This window comes from Carassius gibelio, chromosome B6, assembly GCF_023724105.1.
Source record: "Carassius gibelio isolate Cgi1373 ecotype wild population from Czech Republic chromosome B6, carGib1.2-hapl.c, whole genome shotgun sequence".
Lineage (NCBI taxonomy): Eukaryota > Metazoa > Chordata > Actinopteri > Cypriniformes > Cyprinidae > Carassius > Carassius gibelio.
The window spans coordinates 27,766,893-27,790,097 of record NC_068401.1 but is presented as its reverse complement, the minus strand read 5'-3'; the positions used below and the strand labels follow the sequence as shown (position 1 = coordinate 27,790,097).

The following is a 23,205-nucleotide window of genomic DNA, read 5'->3' as shown; positions in this document are numbered from 1 at the left end:
GAGAGGAGCTCAGTTCACTATAAGTACAGTGGAAAATCAAGTAAATGGTTGCTCTCAGTATGAAATGACATGTTAATATCAGGACAGAAGGAAGGTGTGTGTCAGATTGATGCTTTCCTTTTGAGTGATGATATGGTTTTGGGATACAATAATCTCTGAGCACAGGTTTTGATGATGGTTGCGTGGGTTAAATCTCCGTTCCTTGTGAAGAAGGGAGAAAATAAGGATATGACTCAACAATGACCTAATTGTTTTCTTTATTACTGTTAAAGGGTTAGTTCACCCAAAAATGAAAATTATGTCATTAATGACTCACCCTCATGTTGTTCCAAACCTGTAAGACCTCCGTTCATCTTCAGAACACAGTTTAAGATATTTTAGATTTTGTCCAAGAGCTTATATATATATATATATGTGTGTATATGTGTATGAAATATAAAAAAAAAAAAAAAATGGAGCAATGACCGTAGATCGCTGACAAGCTATGCAATATTGCGTTCATTATCCCAGATGAATCGCCTTCGATAATGAACGCGATATTCTTAAGCTTGTCAGGGATCTACGGCTCTGTCTATTAAATGTTGCTTCATTTAACCCCTTTACGTGCAAACATCGCTGACGGCCCCAGTTTATTATTGTTTCACTTTCACAGCACATTAAACATCACTGTCTTACTTCATCTGGACAAACTGTGCATCAATGGAAAGTTTAAAGACTCAAGCTTCGATATTTGACCAATATTTTGATAAAACATTGTTGCAGTGACCGATATTTAGTGATTTATGTCAGGAGTGCAAAATAATAAATCCGTATTATGCCACATTTTGAATAGAAATTCACAACTCACTCATATTCAGACAGGTCAGCAGCGGTTTATTTGTGTTCACACAGACTCACTGAACAGCGTCAATAAAGATTTATAGACCAAAGATGCATATCTGCGGAGATATATGGATATATTTACTGATGTTTACTTCTAGGGATGCACCGAAATGAAATTCTTGGCCGAAGCCGAAGCCGAATAATAATGAAATGCTTGGCCGAAGGCCAAGGCCGAATACCGAACGCGGTGTTTCGCATTTTTTCCATTTATTTTGCCAATCTGTCACCTTTTTCAGTCCTTCTGAGTTTGCAGGTATGGACATGAGATGCAGCACTAAACAGTCTCTCACTGTTGGTGCTTGTGCATGGAGCAGACAAGTACCTGCAGAATAGTTGAAAATTTTATTGCAGTTTTCTGACAGTTGCTCATTTCAAAACGAACAATGTCTTCAAGATAATGAAATGGTTGAAACCCAGTGTAGGCCTACTATTTTACTACACTGAAAATAGTTCAGAATTTTCACAAAATACATATAAAATATAGGTAGTAACACTTTACAATGTTTGTTAACATTATTGCATTAACTAACAATGAGCAATACATTTGTTATGGTATTTATTAATCTTCATTAATGTAAGATAATAAAAAATATTTAGTTCATGTTAGTATAAGTGCATTAACAATTTTAACAAATAGGCCTACCACTTTTGATACTTTTTAATTCAGAAATTACAAATGTGATACTTAATTTTAATACTGTATTAGTAAATGTTAACATTAAGATTAATAAATGCTTTTAATAAGGGTTTTTCATTGTTAGTTAATGTTAAAAATAGAAACTACTTATAAAGTGTTACCATAATCCAAAATATAAATAAAATCTTAAATTAATTTCCCATACAAGGAGCCTACCTGCGTGCCATCTGCGCCAGGTCAGGAAAGCGGCCTTGATTGGTCCTCCAAAATTCGAGAGGGTTATTGCTCGTGGGGATGGGGACTTCTGAGAGATACCCATCTACAGTGTTGGGAAAGTTCACTTTCTACATGAACTAGATCAAAGTTCAATTCACAAATTTTAAAATGAACTAGTTCAGTTCATAGTTCAAACTACAAAATTTTGAACTAAGTTCACTAAGTTCCAAAAATGAACTAGTTCATAGTTCTTTTTTTCCATATGTTGCTGCAAGCTATTATTTTTCACAATTATTGCCACAGCCCATATAGAATCACAGACAGCAATTATTTTATCAGTTTTAACAATGAAGCTATGCTCAGATTTCATCTTCATATAATATCCAGTTTTGAATCCTTATCCAACCAGGGTTTACATTAGGATTGAGGGGGCAGCATTCCCCCATTGTTGCATTAATGCTTTGTCTCCCATTCTCACCGACATTGTCATAAACATCATAAAAAAATTATTTTAAATGATCATACACCTTCTTGCTACATGCTGCTGTCGCCTTTTTTTTTTTGATGACGCGTCGCGCATGTGGCGGACGACTGTGCGCCACTGGTGGCTGGTGTTGCCAGATTGGGTGTTTTTTCGCTACATATTAAGACCCGTTTACGGTGTGTTTTAGCCGGGCTTTCGCCAGGAAGGCTCTATAGAAATCTGGCACCCTATTGAACGAAGTTAACCTGAGAGAGCGTGCCGTTCACAGACACCAGAATGAACGAGTTGACAGTAACGTTCATCAGGCATTAATACAGCACGTTCAGTTCACGTTCGCCCAAAATATGAACGAGTTCATGAACTATCGTTCAATGAACGCGTTCAGGCACAACACTGCCCATCTAACTGTTGAGCAGTCGAGCTTGTCCTCTGTCTTGCAAATGGGTTATTCTCTTGGAGGATCTCATCGAACATGTCAGACAGCGAGACTGTGCGCGGCTCATATGTAGTACGAGCCCGTTTACTCTCTGCTCTCTGTTTTCATCTACTGCGCTGTGCATCACCTGACAGTCTCCATCACCTAGCGGCTTTCCCAAATCCAGAACAATGTCTGCAAACGGCCGTTTTTGCATCTTTATCTGACACTTTTTAAAGTGTTTCCACACTGCTGACATGTTTGCTGCATAAAGCGCGCGCCTATCACTCTACGCGGGTTATTTGATTGCGTCATTAAAAACGTCATTGTTCGGCAAAATTTATTCGGCCTTTTTACTTATTCGGCCGAACACCGAAAGTGCTTTTTTGGCTATTTTCGGCCGAATAATTTCGGTTGCCGAACATTCGGTGCATCCCTATTTACTTCATATTTCTTCAGACAGAATCGTCATTTCTATTCATTTTCCACGGATTTACGCGATCAGATGATAAACAGTCTCTCCCAGCGATCTGTGTGTGCGTGCAGTGGTCACAGCTCGTGCGGTGTGTGACTCAGACTCTGATTGGGTCTTTCAAACGTCAATCTTAGAGTTTCATATCTGGACACCGCCCCATCGTGTCACATGCTTCCTGCACACTTCCTGGTAGTTATCTGGCCAAAACAACACTGAAACACCTCTGTACACACAAAATTTTCGAATAATAAACCCGCGATTACGATAGTAAAGCTTGGTATGAGAATTTCTTGAGATCTGGGGCGTTTTTATAAAAAAAATCGAAAATGTACATCGGAAATGCTAACTTGTGCAGCGATGAAAAAGGCTACTAATAACATATTTTTACAACAGTAAACGACCAAATTCCACCCCTGATCACTAAAGGAAGTTATTATAAACACTTGATTGGGGTTTAAAGTGAGTTTTGAGTAAAAGTGTACTAATAATTTCATAAATTGTCAGATGTAGCTTGATGCTAACGTTAGCACCAATGCTACTAATAGCAGGTGCTTTTCTTCTTCATAATGCATTTTTGTCTCAATAATTCACGTAAGGTCGTAAGAAAATGTTTTGTTGTATTTTTATAGTAAGACTTTTGATAAATAAGGGCTAAATGCAAAGAGAGACTGAAGTGAGATCGCTGCTTTGTTGCTTTGTAAAGCCTGAAAAACCACAATCAAGGCTAATAAAGGTGGAATAAAAACAAAAGAATAATGATAAAAGAATAATGCGGATAATGTGTCATACTTGGCGGAGGTGTGAAACAACCGTTTGGTGAGAACAATACAATCATGATTCGGGCAGTTTTCAACAGTGAAACATACACAAAGAGCACAGGAATGTTTACATGTGAGATCTTACAGAGATGACAAGGGCCATAAATCAATCTGATTAGCCTTATCTAAAAACACACATGACATGGCCTTAGAAAATATTCCATAAAATTCACAGTTTTACAGATTCGATTATGAAATTTTTTATGAAGTCTTGGAAGACTTGTGGCCTTAGCTACACTGTGTTTTCAAACTCATTTCCTACATCAACATTTTTTAACCCCTTTACGTGCAAACATCGCTGACGGCCCCAGTTTATTATTGTTTCACTTTCACAGCACATTAAACATCACTGTCTTACTTCATCTGGACAAACTATGCATCAATTGAAAGTTTAAAGACTCTAGCTTCGATATTTGACCAATATTTTGATAAAACATTGTTGCAGTGACAGATATTTAGTGATTTATGTCAGGAGTGCAAAATAATAAATCCGTATTATGCCACATTTTGAATAGAAATTCACCTCTCAGTCATATTCAGTCACGTCAAGAGCGGTTTATTTGTGTTCACATAGACTCACTGAACAGCGTCAATAAGGATTTATAGACCAAAGATGCATATCTGCGGAGATATATGGATATATTTACTGATGTTTACTTCATATTTCTTCAGACAGAATCGTCATTTCTATTCATTTTCCACGGATTTACGCGATCAGATGATAAACAGCCTCTGCCAGCGATCTGTGTATGTGTTTGCTGTGCCGGCAGCTCGTGCGGTGTGTGACTCAGACTCTGATTGGGTCTTTCAAACATCAATCTTAGAGTTTCATATCTGGACACCGCCCCATCGTGTCACATGCTTCCTGCACACTTCCTGGTAGTTATCTGGCCAAAACAACACTGAAACACCTCTGTACACACAAAATATCCGAACAATAAACCCGCGATTACGATAGTAAAGCTTGGTATGAGAATTTCTTGAGATCTGGGGCGTTTTTATAAAAAAAATCGAAAATGTACATCGGAAATGCTAACTTGTGCAGCGATGAAAAAGGCTACAAATAACATATTTTTACAACAGTAAACGACCAAATTCCACCCCTGATCGCTAAAGGAAGTTATTATAAACACTCGATCGGGGTTTAAAGTGAGTTTTTAGTAAAAGTGTACTAATAATTTCATAAATTGTCAGATGTAGCTTGATGCTAACGTTAGCACCAATGCTACTAATAGCAGGTGCTTTTCTTCTTCATAATGCATTTTTGTCTCAATAATTCACGTAAGGTCGTAAGAAAATGTTTTGTTGTATTTTTATAGTAAGACTTTTGATAAATAAGGGCTAAATGCAAAGAGAGACTGAAGTGAGATCGCTGCTTTGTTGCTTTGTAAAGCCTGAAAAACCACAATCAAGGCTAATAAAGGTGGAATAAAAACAAAAGAATAATGATAAAAGAATAATGCGGATAATGTGTCATACTTGGCGGAGGTGTGAAAGACTCGTTTGGTGAGAACAATACAATCATGATTCGGGCAGTTTTCAACAGTGAAACATACACAAAGAGCACAGGAATGTTTACATGTGAGATCTTACAGAGATGACAAGGGCCATAAATCAATCTGATTAGCCTTATCTAAAAACACACATGACATGGCCTTAGAAAATATTTCATAAAATTCACAGTTTTACAGATTCGATTATGAAATTTTTTTTATGAAGGTTTGGAAGACTTGTGGCCTTAGCTACACTGTGTTTTCAAACTCATTTCCTACATCAACATTTTTTTAAATACATTTAAAACATATGTTTTTTATATTTTTATTTTTGTTTTTATGTTTGAGCTTATATATCTCTATTATCATAACAGTCTGAGTGATTCTGATTCCTGAACAGTAAACTTTAAAGTGTCAGCTTTGTGAACAAAGGTTGATTATGTATCTAGTCAGAAAGAATCATGAGCAGAAACCTTTTTATTTTGGGTATGTAATTTCGGTCTCCATGCCAAAAAAGGGGGGTTACTAGTAAGGGGTTAAAATACATTTAAAACATATGTTTTTAATATTTTTATTTTTGTTTTTATGTTTGAGCTTATATATCTCTATTATCATAACAGTCTGAGTGATTCTGATTCCTGAACAGTAAACTTTAAAGTGTCAGCTTTGTGAACAAAGGTTGATTATGTATCTAGTCAGAAAGAATCATGAGCAGAAACCTTTTTATTTTGGGTATGTAATTTCGGTCTCCATGCCAAAAAAGGGGGGTTACTAGTAAGGGGTTAAAAGCAGGTGATGGTGATTTAGAAGTAATCATGGAAGCAGCTTTACTGATTAGATGCGCATTAGGGTTGTGCCGATGGACGATATCATCGTCCATCGTGATGGCTGACTGACATCACGATGGAGAGACACCATCGTGATGCCACGCCCCCACCCCCGCCCCGCTGCGAGTCGACACCATAGACTGTAAAAAATACACACACTAATCCTAGTTTCATCTATAGACTATAGTTAATCTAAAATCTTTGCAGGAATTGCTCTGTAAATTAAATTGAGAATATTACTAATGCATATATGCTATTTTAAATACTCACTGTAGTCTATGCCATAGACGTGACGTGTGTTAGTATGTGAAAATGTGAGGCATTTGATCTTGACATTGTTAGAATCTTGTCTTTTTTTGCATGTTAAACACCGTACATTTATTTTAAATTTGTATTTTGTACAAGAAAACAGGCCTTATTAATGAATTATAAGTATCCTATTGTAGTGTTCTCGGGAGATCGTGCTCATTGTTACATAGATGTGTGGCTTTACTGCACTGAAGCGGCAGTTTAAACACAGAATTCAGCGAACGTCAATTAACTTTTGTCTGGTTAATAAATACCTTTAAAGACAATTTTCCTTGGCCATGATGTCAAATCAAACGAAAGAATGAAGGTAATTCAGATAACACAAATTTATTAAAACACAGAAGAACAACAAAGAACAAGAAAACGGGAACGACAATCAGACCGAAACGCGGGATTTACATACATATACCATGTTTAAATTTCGATGTTTCTGGCCAGAAATACCAACATGTTCACTTTGTCTGGTTTCAATAAGCTGCGAATTGGAGTAACTACACTCCCCGCTGTGCTGAAGACCCGCTCTGAAGGAGTACTGGTAGCACATATGCACAGATATTTCCGTGCTAATCTGGCCATGAACGGAAACCTTTTTTCGTTCGTTTTCCACCAAGTCAGTGGGTCCTCTTCCCCATCGATGGCCATTTCCTGCAGGTAAATGGTCATTTCTGACTCGACCTTTTGCTCATCAGTGAGCTTGGCTGCAGCTGCTGTGCCTGCTCTCTTCACAAGAAGGCTGCCTAAAGACCACTTTTTTTTCTTAGGCACGGTGGCGACGCCGGCATCTGGTTCCTCTACATCTTCTCCAGCATGTGAGGGACCTGGTGTTGGCCTTGGCAGCGACAGATCAATCTCTCTCACAGTCTCTTCCATTATTTCAGATTTTGTAGAATGAAGTTCTGGAGGTTTCATATGGTCCCCTCGGTACCTTGGGTCAAGCAGCGTTGCTTTACGCATCATCCTCTGGATGGTGTCATCACCATATCTGCCTTCCATCTGCTCCAGGATGACACGCTTCAGGTCGGCTGTCAGTTTGGAATCATCAACTGACTCCTCCAGCACACCTTCTAAATGGGCCAACATGGGCAGCAGTGAGGACACCGTTACGTAATTTTCTCCAGAGAGAATGTCCGTGAAGTCCGCTACTGGCTTCAGCGCGTTGTTCACAGATTCCAGAACAGTCATGTCTTGCCATGTCAGCTGGGGGAGTGGGCGGCGGCTTTTGTCTTGGGCAAACACACGTTTGATGGCTTGCTCCTGCTCCAGAATTCTCTCCACCATTTGCTGTTTTGAGCCCCATCGTGTTGCACAGTCCTGTCAGTAAAGACGCAGTAAATAATAAAATAAATAATAAATAATTTAAACGATCATGTTTTTTTGTTTTTTATATATATATATATATATATATATATATATATATATATATATATATATATATATATATATATATATATATATATATATATTGTTTTTTACATTTTTTAAATAGTTTTTAAATAATTTGTTCGTTGTTAGATAACGGTTTTAAAAAAATTACCGTGATCAGTGAGTGCTCAGGGAGTTTCATTTCCACTTGTGCTTTCTGCAGTTCACGTCGCCTTAGCCAGCTGTGCGAAAACGCAGTGTTGACTGCCCGGCAAACCCCGAAAGCTCGGTCTGTGCTGGCCCTCTGTTGCGCAAGCGAGTTGTTTATGGCCAGGTTCAAGTTGTGCCCAAAGCAACTTAACCATGGCCATTTCAACTGCCGGATGGCTGCAACAATATTCGCCCCATTGTCGGTAGTTATACAGGCAATTTGTTTCTCTTGTAGTTTCCAGTCATTTATTGCCTCGCGCAGTGCTTCTTCTAAATTATCTGCTGTATGGCTCTCGGGCATGAAACAAGTTTGTAAGCACTTGGACTGCAGTGTCCACTCTTTATTTATATAATGCGCTGTCACTGACATGTAGGGCATCATATTACAGCTGGACCACATGTCCGTTGTCAGGGCCAAATATTCTACATCACCCAGCTCTTTCATGATGTTACTTCTAACCTCGTTGAAAAGGTTTGGGATAGCCGTCTTTGAGAAATATTTCCGACCGGGCAGCTCATACTGTTTATCAAAGGTATGCAGCATGGCCTTGAAGGACGGCTTCTCCACTGTATTGAACGAAACCATTTCTTTGGCCAGGAAGCGAGTTACCGCATCTGTCAACTGCCTCCATCTGTCACTGTCGGTTTTATATTTAGTGCCTTTTGCAAAAGCCCCAGTTATTGTCTGCTGACCCTGGCTAGCTTTTTTGCTAGGTCCAGCACGTGCAGGCAAAGTGGCATATTCTGCTGGATGGCGAACACGCAAGTGGTCATGAAGATTGGTCGTCTGCCCATCTTTTGCGCGGATGACACATGAGCAGATCTTGCACACAGCTTCAGTCAGGTCCCTTGGCTGCCCTCTCTCATCAGGTCTAAATCCAAAAAAATGCCATATAGGCGAAGTAGTACCTTTTTTAGCAACCAATACCAACGCCATTGTATCAACTCTTTAAGTGGAAGGACGCTACTCCCCCCCCCCCCCCCCCCTCACGTGAAACCTATTGGAAAGCCCGGATGACGAAATTATAGTTTTTAAGAAGAAAAAAAAATATTTATGTAAAAAGATATATTAAAAACATATTAAAAATTGCACAACTCTTCTTAAGTGTAGGACGCTACTTTTTCCCCCTTATGTGCAACCTATTGGAAATCGCGAATGAGTCATTAGTTGGGAAATAAAATAAATAAAGTAATAAAGTAAAATAACGAATAATAATTATATAATAACGAAAAATTAAAATCCCCCCCCCCCCCCCCTGACGATATCATCGTCCATCCCGATGTTTTACTGTAAACATCGTCAACTGCCAATTTAAGGGACATCGCCCAACCCTAATGCGCATGATCATATCGTTAGATATATCGCCCAGCCCTAGCGTCATCTTTTTCTAACAGTCGTGGACCGGTGGCCACAGTATCACTCGTTCTCGCACATGCAGCCTAGTGATGCGTGGGTTGGGTTTTTGTCCAACCAGAGTCTCCCGCTTTTATGAAATAATTTGGCCCGCCCTGCAAATAAAGTAAAATTTCTTTACCCGCCCGCACATCGGGGACATCACAGAAGATATGTTGAAGATATGCTACTTAGACTTCGTAGCAATACTTCATATTGTAAACTTGCTCTGTGAACTGTTTCATCCTGTCAGAGTTACTTAACCTCGAGCCAATAGCTTTTGAGTATGAAATGTGACTGAGCATGTGATTTGTTGAATGTAGTGAATGAACACACCCTTCACTGAAAGAGATGAATGAACTGACACTTCTCGTTCGTGAATGAAATGATTGAGAGTATACCGGTCAGTGAGCATGTAAATCTTGATCAGCAATCAGCAGATACAAAGCGCAGTTATAGGTACTGTGCACATATGCTTGTTTTAATATTTAGTAGGGCTGGACGATTAATCGAAAATAATCGAAACCAAAATTTAGAACCTATAACCGACGTAATTTTCCCATGTTGGTTATTTTGGTTATTTCCTGTAGATACTTCCCCCTTAAAAGCGTGTGTAGCCACATGACTCTGCCAGTCAGTGGCATAAAAGCAAAGCACGGAGGTGAACGCCAAGCGGTGAGTCTTCACTAAACTTTGTCAGTTGTATTTGTTTTATGGTTTGGACTAGGGATGTCAACGATTAATCGATGATCGATTAATTGTCGATAAGAGATGCAATCGATTAAGGCTATCGATGGTCGGTTAACCGATTCAATGTTGGGCTGCGTGCGGCTCATGCGCACTCAACACGTGCGAGCGGCTGTGAGTGACGGTGACGATATATAAAAGCATCATCATTCATTCACAATGTACAAATTAAGCTTTTAATGTGATTTAAACTTTAAAGTACATTAAAATAGAAACAACATAAAAGTTCTTCAACATTAAATGCAATAGAAATGTAGTTACTAATCATTTCATCAGATAACTGTTTTATATCGTGCGCTTTGCAGGGCTGCGGGACACAGTGACAGGACAGGTAGTCTATTCATTCCTACAACTTGTTAATTCATTCCTACGAATTATTAATGTGGCAATTGTCCATGTTTCATTAATTTTGTTCCCTAAATAACCCATGATTTAAGTGAAATAAGGGAACAAATTAATAAATCGAACGAATTCTTAATTCATGAAATCTTTAATTTCCCTTCCCATGTTTACCACAGTAAGAGATGCGAAAACAGTTATTAAAAGCGAAAGATAATAAAATAAACCTGGGAAATTAGAGGGTTAGACTATGAAGATTTAGGAAAAGAAACAATGCCTAAATATACTGAATTTGAGGAAATTCGTGACCAACCGGCAAACCAGAACAAAGCCGCGTAAATGAAGACTATGGGGTCCAAAAGCATGGTCGCAATCTAACATTTTCCAGTTAACCTATTATTCCTCTAATAAACAAAGCTTTTATACCACACTTGTCATAATCAGATCTTATCATTTCTAAATAAATAATTGCTGGATTCAAAACAGCGATTAATAGGCGCTGTGACCGACACATTCCCGGAGCATTCACTGCTGTCACTAAACGGTGACGCCGAGCATCGTTCACAAGTTTCTGCATGGACCTGACCAGGGCACAGGTTCTAAGCCCTGGGACAAAATGGGATGCTTTAAGGAAAATTTATAGCCTACTAAGTAATAGGCCCAACATAAAAATAACAATTTGTTTTCGTTTTTTTTTTTTTTTTTTTTTTTTTTTTTTTAATAGCCTATGCGAAATATATCCGACTTAAATAGGCTAATTAAGATTAACGGATTTAAAACAGAAGTGTGGGCGCTCCATAAGTTCACAAAAAAAAAAAAAAGGATGACAACGCATTCTGTTTGTTTGCTTTATTTTACAAGAGCACAAATCTTCTGTTTTTATTGTGAGTGTGCACAAATGAAAGTAAACACTTTTGCGGAAAATATATATATTTTTTAATGTCTCAGCTGTTTCGATCGCCCCGGAGCCTGCTGCACACGTATATTCTAGCGATTCAAAGTTAGATCGCAGTCTGTTCATTATCAAAATAAAATGTGAACTAAACATTAAAAGGTTACACTGGTCAGTTTAAATAGACCGTAGTATACCGGTCCTCTCTGCTGTTCCAAGGACGTTTTTGCTCATATGAAGAGGATCATCTTTTCCGTCTATATGCGAATGCGTGTTAAGTACAAGCCTAGTTTACATTATAAATAATAGTTTAACATTCAAATACATTGCGAATATGGAAACATTTCGATTTGTGCCGAATGAGACATGAGCAATAACCTCCAAATAAATCTAGCCAAAGCCGCGCTCGCTCATCCTCGTCTGCACGCATGCACTGTCACGATCTAATGCGCTGTATGCCGGATTTTTAAAAATCTGACATTTTCTAGGACAGAATCCAGCAGGATCAAATTAATGTGAGCAACTGTGTTTTGGTGCAGCAGCGCCGATGTAGTTCACTTAATGTGCAGCGCAGTCACACGCGCTCCACATTTCGGATAATTTTATACAATAATGTCAGTTGAAAACATTGCAATTGTGCTTTAAAATACAACAACGAGCACCACAAAACCATTTAAAGAGGCGCGTTCAGCGTTCTCCGTGCAGGATTGGAAACTGTCAACAAAGTAAAATGACCTCAAAAGTATGGCGCGCTCTCTTCATTTTATCAAATGGTCATAATCGCATCTATTCATTTTATAATCCTGCTACTAGCATTTTATTCAGACTAAAACCTCTTTAATTCAAGTGAGAAAGCGTTTTGTGTGTGTGTGTGTGTGTGGCTTTTGCACATCCTGTCATACCGCTGACTGCGTGCCTGCAATAGACGCGTTTTGCAGTATTATGGTTAACGATTAATCGATTAATTGATCGTTAATTTAAACGACGATCGATCATGGAAATAATCGAAATTTGACATCCCTAGTTTGGACGTTCAAGCGATTAGACGATCGGATTTGTATTATTATATCGAGCTACCATGTTTGCGCAGCTGCATTGTGGCATGAAAACTCATAGCTGTGAAGATCGCGCACACATAGGAACGCGGTTGACAGCACTGTCCTTTGATTTATCAATAAAGTATCTTAGAATCTTAAAACTTATTATAGCATATTTTTCTGCTTTTGAAGGAACTAGGCTATTTACAACCCCCAGCTTCACAATAATATAGAGATGGTATAACTTAGGGGTGTAACGGTACGTGTATTGGTACCGGACCGTTTCGGTACAGGGCTTTCGGTTCGGTGCACGTGTGTACCGAATGACGGAATGCAATATTTTGTGTGTGGAAAATATGTACATTTTCGTGTTTCCAAATGAACATATTAAGTGGCGGAAGTCTCCGCGTTCAGCGCAAATCCCACCCTGCAGCTGATTCTAATGCCGGCGACACACTTGGATGCGTGGCGCAAGCGTCTCAGCTGCGTGCCGCTCCCATGTTAACAGGTTACAGCTTGCAGACTGCTTGAGTGAGATGTGCGTCTCAAGCACGGAAAACGCGTGCATACTAGAAATAAAAGCCTATTTTTCACGGGACAAGCAAGCGTGTTGGAAGCGTTTCCAGGCAAAATAGAATAGGAAAATATGTTTGTGTCATTTTGTACACAAATACATATTAATTCATGACACTTTGATGTTTGAAAGTCTATAGATTGACATAAATTCAGATATAAATGTAGTTAAAAAATAAATGAATAATTTTCAAATATTGCACCTGTCAAACATAGTTTATTTTGCCATCAATACTGTTGACGGTGTCCTTTATCAGTAGGCTTTATATTTATGCTCAACATGAAGTATATATATTGTTGTGATGAAGACAAGAGCCTGGTCTGTCGGCGGTCTCCCTGTCACCTACAGCAGCAGGCACGACACGGTTCTGGTGAGGCAGGCCTACAAGCTGGAATTGGTAATGCTGCACTGTAATCATAGTTATTTATTTATATTTTTCATTATATTTTATTATATGATATTGGTTTGAGACTGAGAGTATTTTATTTAGTGGATAACTTTGCAGCAGTATTTTATTTATTTTTCTTTTTTTTATTTTAAATATATATTTTTTTAAAGTATATAAAAAAGTGTATAGTAATAAACAACCTGCAGTTTAATAGTTGCATTTCTTTCCCTTACTGTACCGAAAATGAACCGAACCGTGACTTTAAAACCGAGGTACGTACCGAACCGTGATTTTTGCGTACCGTTACACCCCTAGTATAACTAATTCACACACGCAATCACACGTACTGGTACTGTTTACCTTTAATCTTTATTTATCTCTTACACCGAGCAATAATATGTAAGAAAGGCCAGTATAGCTGGACGCTCAGGACAGTTGACAGAACGCTGCTGCGTGTCGACAAGAAAGCGTATCATTTTCACATGTTATTTAAGCCTTGCCACTTGCAAATGTAACCATTCAAAAGACTTTGAAGCATTCAAACAAAAGACACGGAAAAGCTGAACTGAGTAGCTGGTTACTCGCGCTGTTCTCGGTGCGCACGGGGAGAGACAGCCGCGTCTCACAGACAGCAACACTGAACCGACCTCTCATTTGCAAAGTTCTCCTTTAAGTTCCTCCTGCACCTCAATGAACAAAAACAAGTCGCAGTTTAAACAAACAGAAAAGGATGTGTAAGAGCCCACTTCAGCACCGCAGTGTTCTGGTGTTCAGGGCTCACGCAGAGAGAGGCATCTCAAAACACCTGAACACCGAATTTGAATTGTTTGGGGCACCTGGAAAAGGCTTGTCCGGAGAAGAAAAGGTGAGCGCTACCATCAGTCCTGTGTCATGCCAACAGTAAAGCATCCTGACACCATTCATGTGTGGGGTTGCTTCTCATCCAAGGGAGTGGGCTCACTCACAATTCTGCCCCAAAACACAGCCATGAATAAAGAATGGTACCAAAACACCCTCCAACAGCAACTTCTTCCAACAATCCAACAACAGTTTGGTGAAGAACAATGCATTTTCCAGCAGGATGGAGCACCGTGCCATAAGGCAAAAGTGATAACTAAGTGGCTCGGGGACCAGAATGTTGGAATTTTGGGTCCATGGCCTGGAAACTCCCCAGATCTTAATCCCATTGAGAACTTGTGGTCAATCCTCAAGAGGCAGGTGGACAAACAAAATTCTGACACTAATTCTGGCAAACTCCAAGAAGTGATTATGAAAGAATGGGTTGCTATCAGTCAGGTTTTGGCCCAGAAGTTTTTCATTACTATTTGAAAACTAATATTAATGTAATTCTCAAAACTTTTGGCCACGACTGTACAGGTCATCGTGTCACACACAGCATTATATGCAAGACGACAGATTCACAACAATTACTGTTTTCATTAGTAGGTGATGATTTGTTGAATTGATAATGTTACTTACATCAGCGAGGGTCTGGGTCCAGTTGAAACAACCCCCTACAGCTAAGAAAACCCCTAATTAGGCTATGATTTTAAACTAAAAGTTAATTTTTACTTGTTTCTTTTTTTCTTTTTCTTTTTTTTTTTTGCATAAAGGTATTTTAATATAATTTTAGTTAATATTTAGCATTATACTTTATTTTTCGGTTTAATTTTAGTTGTGGTAATTATTTTAATTAAGGAAGTTTTAGTATTTAAAAAAATTTTTTTTATGTTGTATGTGTTTGCATTTGTTTGCATGCGTTACTTCATGTCTATAGTTTTTAATAGGGATGGGTATCGTTAAGGTTTTAACGGTATTACTACTCTTACCGATACTGCTTAACGGTCCGGTACTTTAACGGTATTCTTATCGGTACTTTGTGTTGTGTATGTGTTTTTTATATGTGTCATTATGACGCAATCATTAGCCTATTTTTATAAAAACTGTTTCTACGGGGCCATAATGTAACATAGAAGGTAATGGAGCCCTTTATACATTGTCGTGTATCTTTAGAAATAAATAATTGTCAAATGGAGTCTTTAAACGCCTCAGATGTAAAGTTATTCGCTGTCAAAGTGATGCCAAAATGAGTGGGAGTCAATGGGATGCTAACGCAAGTAAAGTTCTGCTACAAGATGGCGGCACGCGGCCGACTTCAACTTCCGGTTGACTTCCTTGCCGCCTGGTTGCCGCTCGAAGGAGACACAAGCGCTGCGTCCGAAATCGTCAGCAGTGTTTTGATTAGAGGGCACGGGCAAATGTAAAGAAAACGTCGTGGCGTGGGTCCATTGCAAGATAGAGCTGGCATACGACAACTAGGGCCCTATGATTTCTGCGATGCAGAAAACGCGGAGGGAATCGCGGGATCCAGTCATAAAAACATAATTTACAGTTTAACGTGGAATGGCAAGGAATTTTCCCAATTTTGAATGAATTAATCAAAAAAAGGCCATTGCACATTACATCAAATGATGATATGGACTAATATTTGTAAATATTAAGCCGGAGCAGTCTATTTAAATATGAATCCTGCATGTTCTGCGTGTCTTGTGTTAATGAATGGAGTGGAAGCTCAGTGTGTGTAAATAAAAGGAATCTGAAGCGCGCGTGAAGCTCGCTGTAATTTCAGCGTCTGCTGTCTCACTAAATAAGGACGTGAACACATGAACATCTCCAGAACTGCTCTGGCAGTCACTTCATGAGCATTTGACCGTTTGATTCGAGTAAAACTAGCATCACATCACATACACAGAACTGTAAAGGTACGTCAACCCGTCAAAATAAAAGTCCAATTAAAGACTCTGTTCTTAATAAATTTTAGTTAATTTTTCAAATTGAGACTTATATATCATCTGGAAGCTAAATAAATAAGCTTTCTAAATCTAAATACAGAGAATCACCTTTAAAGTTGTTAAACTTATGTTCTTGGAATGCACAGCTACAGTAGTTCCAGGCGGGTCTTGACCGCATCATTGATCATGACTTATGACTTATCATGACAGTTATTTCAAAGGTCCATACAGCAAGAGAACCAAAACCCAGTGACCAAGCTAATAAATATAGTAAACAACAGGACAAAAATGTTACTTGCCACAAGATTACATGATTATATATGGAAAGTGCATACTCGGACACACATGGAGACACACCAACACCGAGTGCTGCTCTGACAATTTGATAAGCAAAATAGTTTAGCATCTTAAAAGTTTAGCAGGCAACATGATATTTCTCACTAGCGAGGTATAGCAGCACTGTCTTTGAAGCAGATGAGAGTAAAGTTTCACTATTTGAGATGCTTTTACCAGGCTCTGTTGAGAGATGCAGATTTGAGTGATTCACAAACGCTTAATCTTTCTCTCACGACTGCATTAGTTTGCTATCAATGGCTCAAGTCTCCATTACTGGCTCTAAAATGACATTTCAGAATTAGCAGCAAAGATGTGGAATGAGATTATTAATCCTACACACTGAGCATTTATAGACAAAAACCTGGCAAATGGTAATTCAACGGCCCGTCATCAATTGTCTCTTACTTAATGTTCAGTATATTATACTGTTAGTATGTCATGTAATGTATAATTTTGGTTCTCTCTGCAGCTCTGTGGTGTAACTGCACCACACCAAAGTGTGTGAAGGATGGGTATAAGTGCGAGACCACGGGGGCGTGCATGGCCTCCACCTCAGTCATTGAAGGACAGGAGCAGCATGTGCAGCTCTGCATTGAGAAAGAGAACCTGGTTCCTCCGGGACAGCCGTTCTACTGCCTCAGCGCGGAGGGACTGATAAACACACACTGTTGTTACTCTGATTACTGCAACCGCATCGACTTCATACTACCAACCGGTGAGCATCAGTATTTTTAATCAATATCAGTAACAATTGCTGACTCCCAGATGAGGATCTAATGCAGCGTGTTCTCTGTCAGTGACTCAAGGAGCAGGTTCAGAGCAGGACTGGGGGCCGGTGGAGCTCACTGCTGTGGTGGTGGGGCCAGTGTTTGTGGTGTGTGTGCTGGTTCTGCTGGGTTTCTTCCTCTTCCATCATCACCAGCGAGCCTACGGTCACCGGCAGATACTGGAGGTAGAGGATCCCAGCACTGAACACATGTTCCTGACCAAGGACAAGACTTTACAGGACCTCTTCTACGAAAACTCCACCTCAGGATCAGGTTCGGGTTAGCATCGCAGGAGAAGTGTGCTGGATGGTTTGTTTATGCATGAGATTTTATTGATGAGGGTCATAAAAGCCATCTGTTCTGGACACCTGTTTGTACACCCCCCTCCCCTCCCTGTACAGCCCAGTGACTTAAATATGAACTTATGAACCTGAGAAGGAATTTCGATGGGAGGGAAAATGTGTTGGGGAACTATGTGCTTTTTTTCAACATTAAAATGTGAAATCGTGAAAATGGTATAAGGGGTGTTTTTATTAAGGTTTTAAATACACAATACACGCATTTCAAGACAAAGGTTATAAACACAGACTAAATGGAAACAATGTAATGATCGTTTTCATACTCGGAAAAGTGTAAAAACTGTGTTAAAGTTGTTACAAATTAAATAAAAAGAAAACTAGGTTACTGGTTATTTATCTAAAACAACTAAAGTCAAAAACTACCAGATACGTTCGTTAAGCAACACATGGAAAAGATGTGAGAGCTTGTGGTATTACTATTCAAAAAGGTGTTTTGTTACCAGTTGGAAAAGAAAGCTAGGCTACAGAGTTTTATAACATTTGTACCTTATCTCAAACTTAAAAAAAGAAGCGAATGTAAAGCAACGATACAAAACAAAAGTTGGCGCTTGTCAGAAACGTCTAACGATGTTAGAAAAAGTTAAAATGAAAGAAAAAAAGATGGTAGGCATTTACGTGAAAAAAAGATCTCCCAGCAAAGTGTTACGACATCTCCGTTGAATCGACTTCACAGCATCGCTGACACACTTAGAATGAGGCTTGGGAATGCTTCGGAAAAGCCACGCCTACAGCCCTGCCCTCTCTAACACTGGAGACGTGATAGTAGCAGCAAATAGATTTAAATGTATGTTAAAATGATTAAACTAAGTAGTTTTTAATAAATAGACATCAGTTCTTAATTAGTGAAATGTTATATCCATTTAAACATAAGACCAATTTTTACTTTTAAATGATGTAGGCCTATAGAAAAAAGTAGGTCAAAAAAAAAAAAAAGTAATCGTTGGAAAAATAAAGTGTCATTTATTTTTAATTTATTAAAGGGGGGGTGAAATGCTCGTTTTCACTCAATATCCTGTTAATCTTGAGTACCTATAGAGTAGTACTGCATCCTTCATAACTCCAAAACGTCTTTATTTTTATTATATTTATAAGAGAAAGATAGTCTGTACCGATTTTTCCCGGAAAAACACGAGCGCCTAGAGGAGTCACGTGTGGGCGGAACTAAAGAATCACGAGCGCCAGTAAGCTTTTGCGTTGAGAGCGTCTGGAAGCTGTGACACAGATCCAGAGGCTGAAATTTAACAAGAGCAGCATCAGCAAAGGCGTCTCTATGTGGTATGTACTGAAACTGTATATATTTGCTTAGCGGTTTTGGAAAATGAAAATGGTTCCACTTTATGTCGTCTTTTTTTTTTTTTTAAGCTGTACATGTGGAAAGTGCAGTTTGATGACAACATCGCATGTTGTTTACTTGATGTGCTTACGCGCCGATAGCTAAGTTAACAACACAGAGATATTTGAAGCAGTTTTACTCACCGCCTGCGGTTCCAACACACGATCGTGACGCTTTTTCGTTGGGATTGCATCATCCTTAAGAAATAAACGATGTGCAAATGAGGCGTCAAACTGGGCCTTGTTTGTAAAACAAGCATCTTCGAAATGCAGGGAACAAACACAAACACTTGCACAACTCCGTTGATGCTCTGTAAAAATAAACTCCATCCACTGGTCCCTTAATGCTGTTTCTCTTTTGGTAATCTGTGCAGGGTTGTCTTGCCCTGGCAACCAAAAACACACTTCTTTTGTGACTTTTCGCGACGCTCTCGCTCTGATCAGTGAAGTCTGTTGTGCTCTCAGTGCTCTGCTATACGGGAGCGTGCTCTTCCGGCAGAAGTGCCTCAGGACCCATATAAGGAAATTCCGCTCCATCTAACGTCACACAGAGCCATACTCGAAAAAAACTTTCCGAAACTTGTGACAAACCGGAAGAGGTTTTTTTGGAACAAAAATACTCCTTCAAACGTACAACTTAATTTTTGAATTATTTCATTTCAATATATCATTTCACCCCCCCCCCCCCTTTAAATTAATTACTAAATCTAGACTATTTCTGTCGATATATCTTTTTTGTCAATCTTAATTTCTCAAGCTATGTCAATTAACACACATAAACACACACACACACACACACACACACTTTCCTTCTGCCTCGCTTGTGTCGTGTTATCTATTAAATAAACTGATAAAATAAAGTTGCCACTAACAGCTATATGGTGAATTTCGGCTGTTTCAACTGTACATGATCGGGGTACCGGGAGAAATCCACCAGGTACAAGTCGAACAAAATGTATATTTTAATGCTTACGTTGATCACAGAACGTTTAAATCTTATGCAAAGAATGTTATCCGATTTGTACGAGCGTGTTATGCGTGGACAACCTTGATATGTATTGAATTGTTGCTTTTTTTATTATTATTATTAATTTTAATGAACTTTTTCTTTTTTTTACATCGATTCATTATTACATTATTGTTTATTATTGACAACGAGTCATTATTATCATTAATTATTTCTTACATTTATTATTGATTTGTTCTTGGCAGTCAATTATCATCACTAGTTTCTTTAATTTTTTATATTGTTTGTTGCAGTCATCGATTTATACCTTACAGTATTGTATGTTATTGTCCCCCAGCCATTAGGTGTTGTTTTAGTTGCGGAGAAAAGGTGTTTTGAATCTATACCTACTGTATGTTTCTGTTTTTGTTATATGGTTGTCACATTGTGAATGAGTGTTGGTGTTTTCAGGAGTGTGGACGCTTGTCTCTTAACTTGAAAAAGGTGTATTTTCCATTAAAAAAAATAAATAAAATAGTATTTAAAAATGAGTAGTAAAAGATGTCACGATGATTTAAATACCCACACTTTAGAAGATGATCAGAGATCATTAAGACCCAGATATGATTTTCAAAAAAATACAGGACAGTTACGTGAAATTATTAACAATCATTTACAGATGTTACCGCCTGATCCTCTTAACATGATAGATAGATTACATGAGCTTATAGACGAACAACACGAATGGTTGGGTGCAGCTATAAACAGCCATGATCAGGTCGTGCAGGAACTTCTAAAAACGATCCCTCAGGTGATGATCCCACAGCTCCAGATATGGGTCTCAGTCAGCCTTACATAGATAGACAAGTGAGAGAAGGAGGTAGTGTGGGTCATTTTACAATTGTCCCAAGACCTCGATTTAATGCTGTAGAAATTCGCACAACTTTAAATTTAACATATAATTTAAATAATTAATAGCAACCGATGATTTTACAGTTTATAGTATATTTTTACAGGATATTTTGAACGAGATTGTTACGGTTTCCAGTTACGGTTTCCAGATTATTAGCTGGTGAGTTTTTTCTCTCTCTGCAAGGTGCATGTCTTGCTACACGCATCCCAAGAAACCCACTGCAATGTGATGATTGTTTGAGATATTGTAGATCTGATTTCTGTTATGAAATGCATAAACAAACAAAAAGTGATGGTTCGAAGTCTCAGTGTGATAGCATAAAATACTGTGATAAATGTTACAGACAGTACAGAAAAAAATGGTAAGGTGATAAGCTATTAATGCACAAATGTGCGCCATCCAGATGTTTGCATTGCGCTGAAGTCCTGATGGGTGAAGATCAGCACTGTTGCAACGCAAGCTGGGGAAGAGTTTTCGGCGGAAGGGGTAGACTGTGTAGATCAGATGGTCAAGCATTTCAGACGGCCGAAATTTGAGGGTTTCACATTTATCGCACACAATTCTTCGGGTTTTTACTCTTTTATATTGCTCGAGTATTTTACTAGTCAGGGACTAACTCCAAAAATCATACTGCAATGCTGTAGACTTGTTTACATGTACGACCAAGCCTTTAAACAGAGATACATCGACAGCTATAGCTTCTTGCCTATGAAATTACCTCTGCTTTAAACCTAAACACCAGCAAAAAAGGGTTCTTTCCACATCATTTTAATCGCTTGCAGAATGCAAACTATATCGGCCCGTATCAGTCAAAAGAATAATATGGATATCAGATGATGTCTGACGCTGAACATGTGAAATTTGATTCTTGGTACGAGGGAGTAGCAGGAGAGGTGTTTGACTTCAAAAAGCAGTTAGCTTTGTACTGTAAGAATGACGTTGTTTTGCTACGTGAAGGATGTATGAAATACAGAAAAGAGTTTATAGAATGTACAAACGAAGATCCTTTTGGATGTCTAACGTTAGCCGGATGTGCTATGAAAGTGTTCAAAATGCTTTTTTTAACCAAAGACACAATTGCCTTAACGCACAAAAATGCCTACATCAATCTTACAAATCTGGGGGGTTCAGGGGGGTTTCTCCTGAAGTCCACGATCATCTCCACTGTTTAGAAACACAATTACACATCCAGCACCCGTACAATCAGCACCGGAGCTCCCCAGGGCTGTGTCCTCTCCCCACTGCTCTTCTCCTTGTACACCAACGATTGCACATCTAAGGACTCCTCTGTCAAGCTCCTGAAGTTTGCAGATGACACCACACTCATCGGCCTCATTCAGGACGGTGACGAGTCTGCTTACTGACAGGAGGTAAAAGAGCTGGCTGTCTGGTGCAGTCTCAACAACCTGGAGCTTAACACGCTCAAAACAGTGGAGATGATCGTGGACTTCAGGAGAGACCCCCCTGCACTCCCCCCACTCACCATCATGAACAGCACTGTGACTGCAGTGGAGTCATTCAGGTTCCTGGGCAGCACTATCTCTCAGGACCTGAAGTGGGACATTCACATTGACTCCATTGTGAAAAAGGCCCAGCAAAGGTTGTACTTCCTCCGCCAGCTGAGGAAGTTTAACCTGCCACAGGAGCTGCTGAAACAGTTCTACTCCACCATCATCGAATCCATCCTCTGCACTTCAGTAACTGTCTGGTTCAGCTCAGCTTCTAAATCTGTTCCCAAACTCTCCCATCTATTCAAGAACTGTACTTATCCAGAGTGAGCAAAAGGGCTGTTAAAATCACTCTGGACCCCTCACATCCAGGGCACTTCCTCTTTGAACTGTTGCCATCTGGTCGATGCTACAGAGCTCTGAACACCAGAACGACCAGACACAATCCATCTAATGAACAACTGAAAAAAACTGTGGAACACACTACACTATTTATATTTATATATACATACACTTATTTATATTTATATATACATACACTTATTTATCTAACACACATACTTAGCGTACACTTAATTTTTTTGCACATAATATACCTGTACATACATTGTCAATTTGTATTTTTATTTATTTATTTATTTATTTATTTTATTCCATTTTGTGTTTTTTGTTTTGTCACTGTCATTATGTTGCACTGTGGAGCTTCTGTCATGAAAACAAATTCCTCGTATGTGTGACCATACCTTGCAATAAAGCTCATTCTGATTCTGATAACGGCGATAGAATAGTTTTGGAGTTTTTATGGTGTTTCTGG

At 38.8% G+C, this 23,205-nt stretch overlaps 2 protein-coding genes across 2 annotated transcripts in view; one reads left to right on the top strand and one right to left on the bottom strand.

Moving 5' to 3' along the window:
- Positions 1 to 23,205, top strand: part of acvr1bb (activin A receptor type 1Bb) — an 87,772-nt gene that overhangs the window by 974 nt on the left and 63,593 nt on the right. Inside the window, exon 2 of the mRNA XM_052558167.1 lies at positions 17,096 to 17,341. Within this exon, the coding sequence (XP_052414127.1) occupies positions 17,096 to 17,341 (246 nt within the window). The remainder of the gene's footprint in view (positions 1 to 17,095; positions 17,342 to 23,205) is intronic.
- On the bottom strand, positions 6,868 to 8,627 carry LOC127959161 (E3 SUMO-protein ligase ZBED1-like). The gene is made up of 2 exons (XM_052558168.1): positions 8,091 to 8,627; positions 6,868 to 7,867 (listed from the first exon to the last, which is right to left on the bottom strand). The coding sequence occupies exons 1-2, from the start codon at positions 8,571 to 8,573 to the stop codon at positions 6,971 to 6,973; spliced, it is 1,380 nt and encodes a 459-aa protein (XP_052414128.1). The 5' UTR covers positions 8,574 to 8,627; the 3' UTR covers positions 6,868 to 6,970.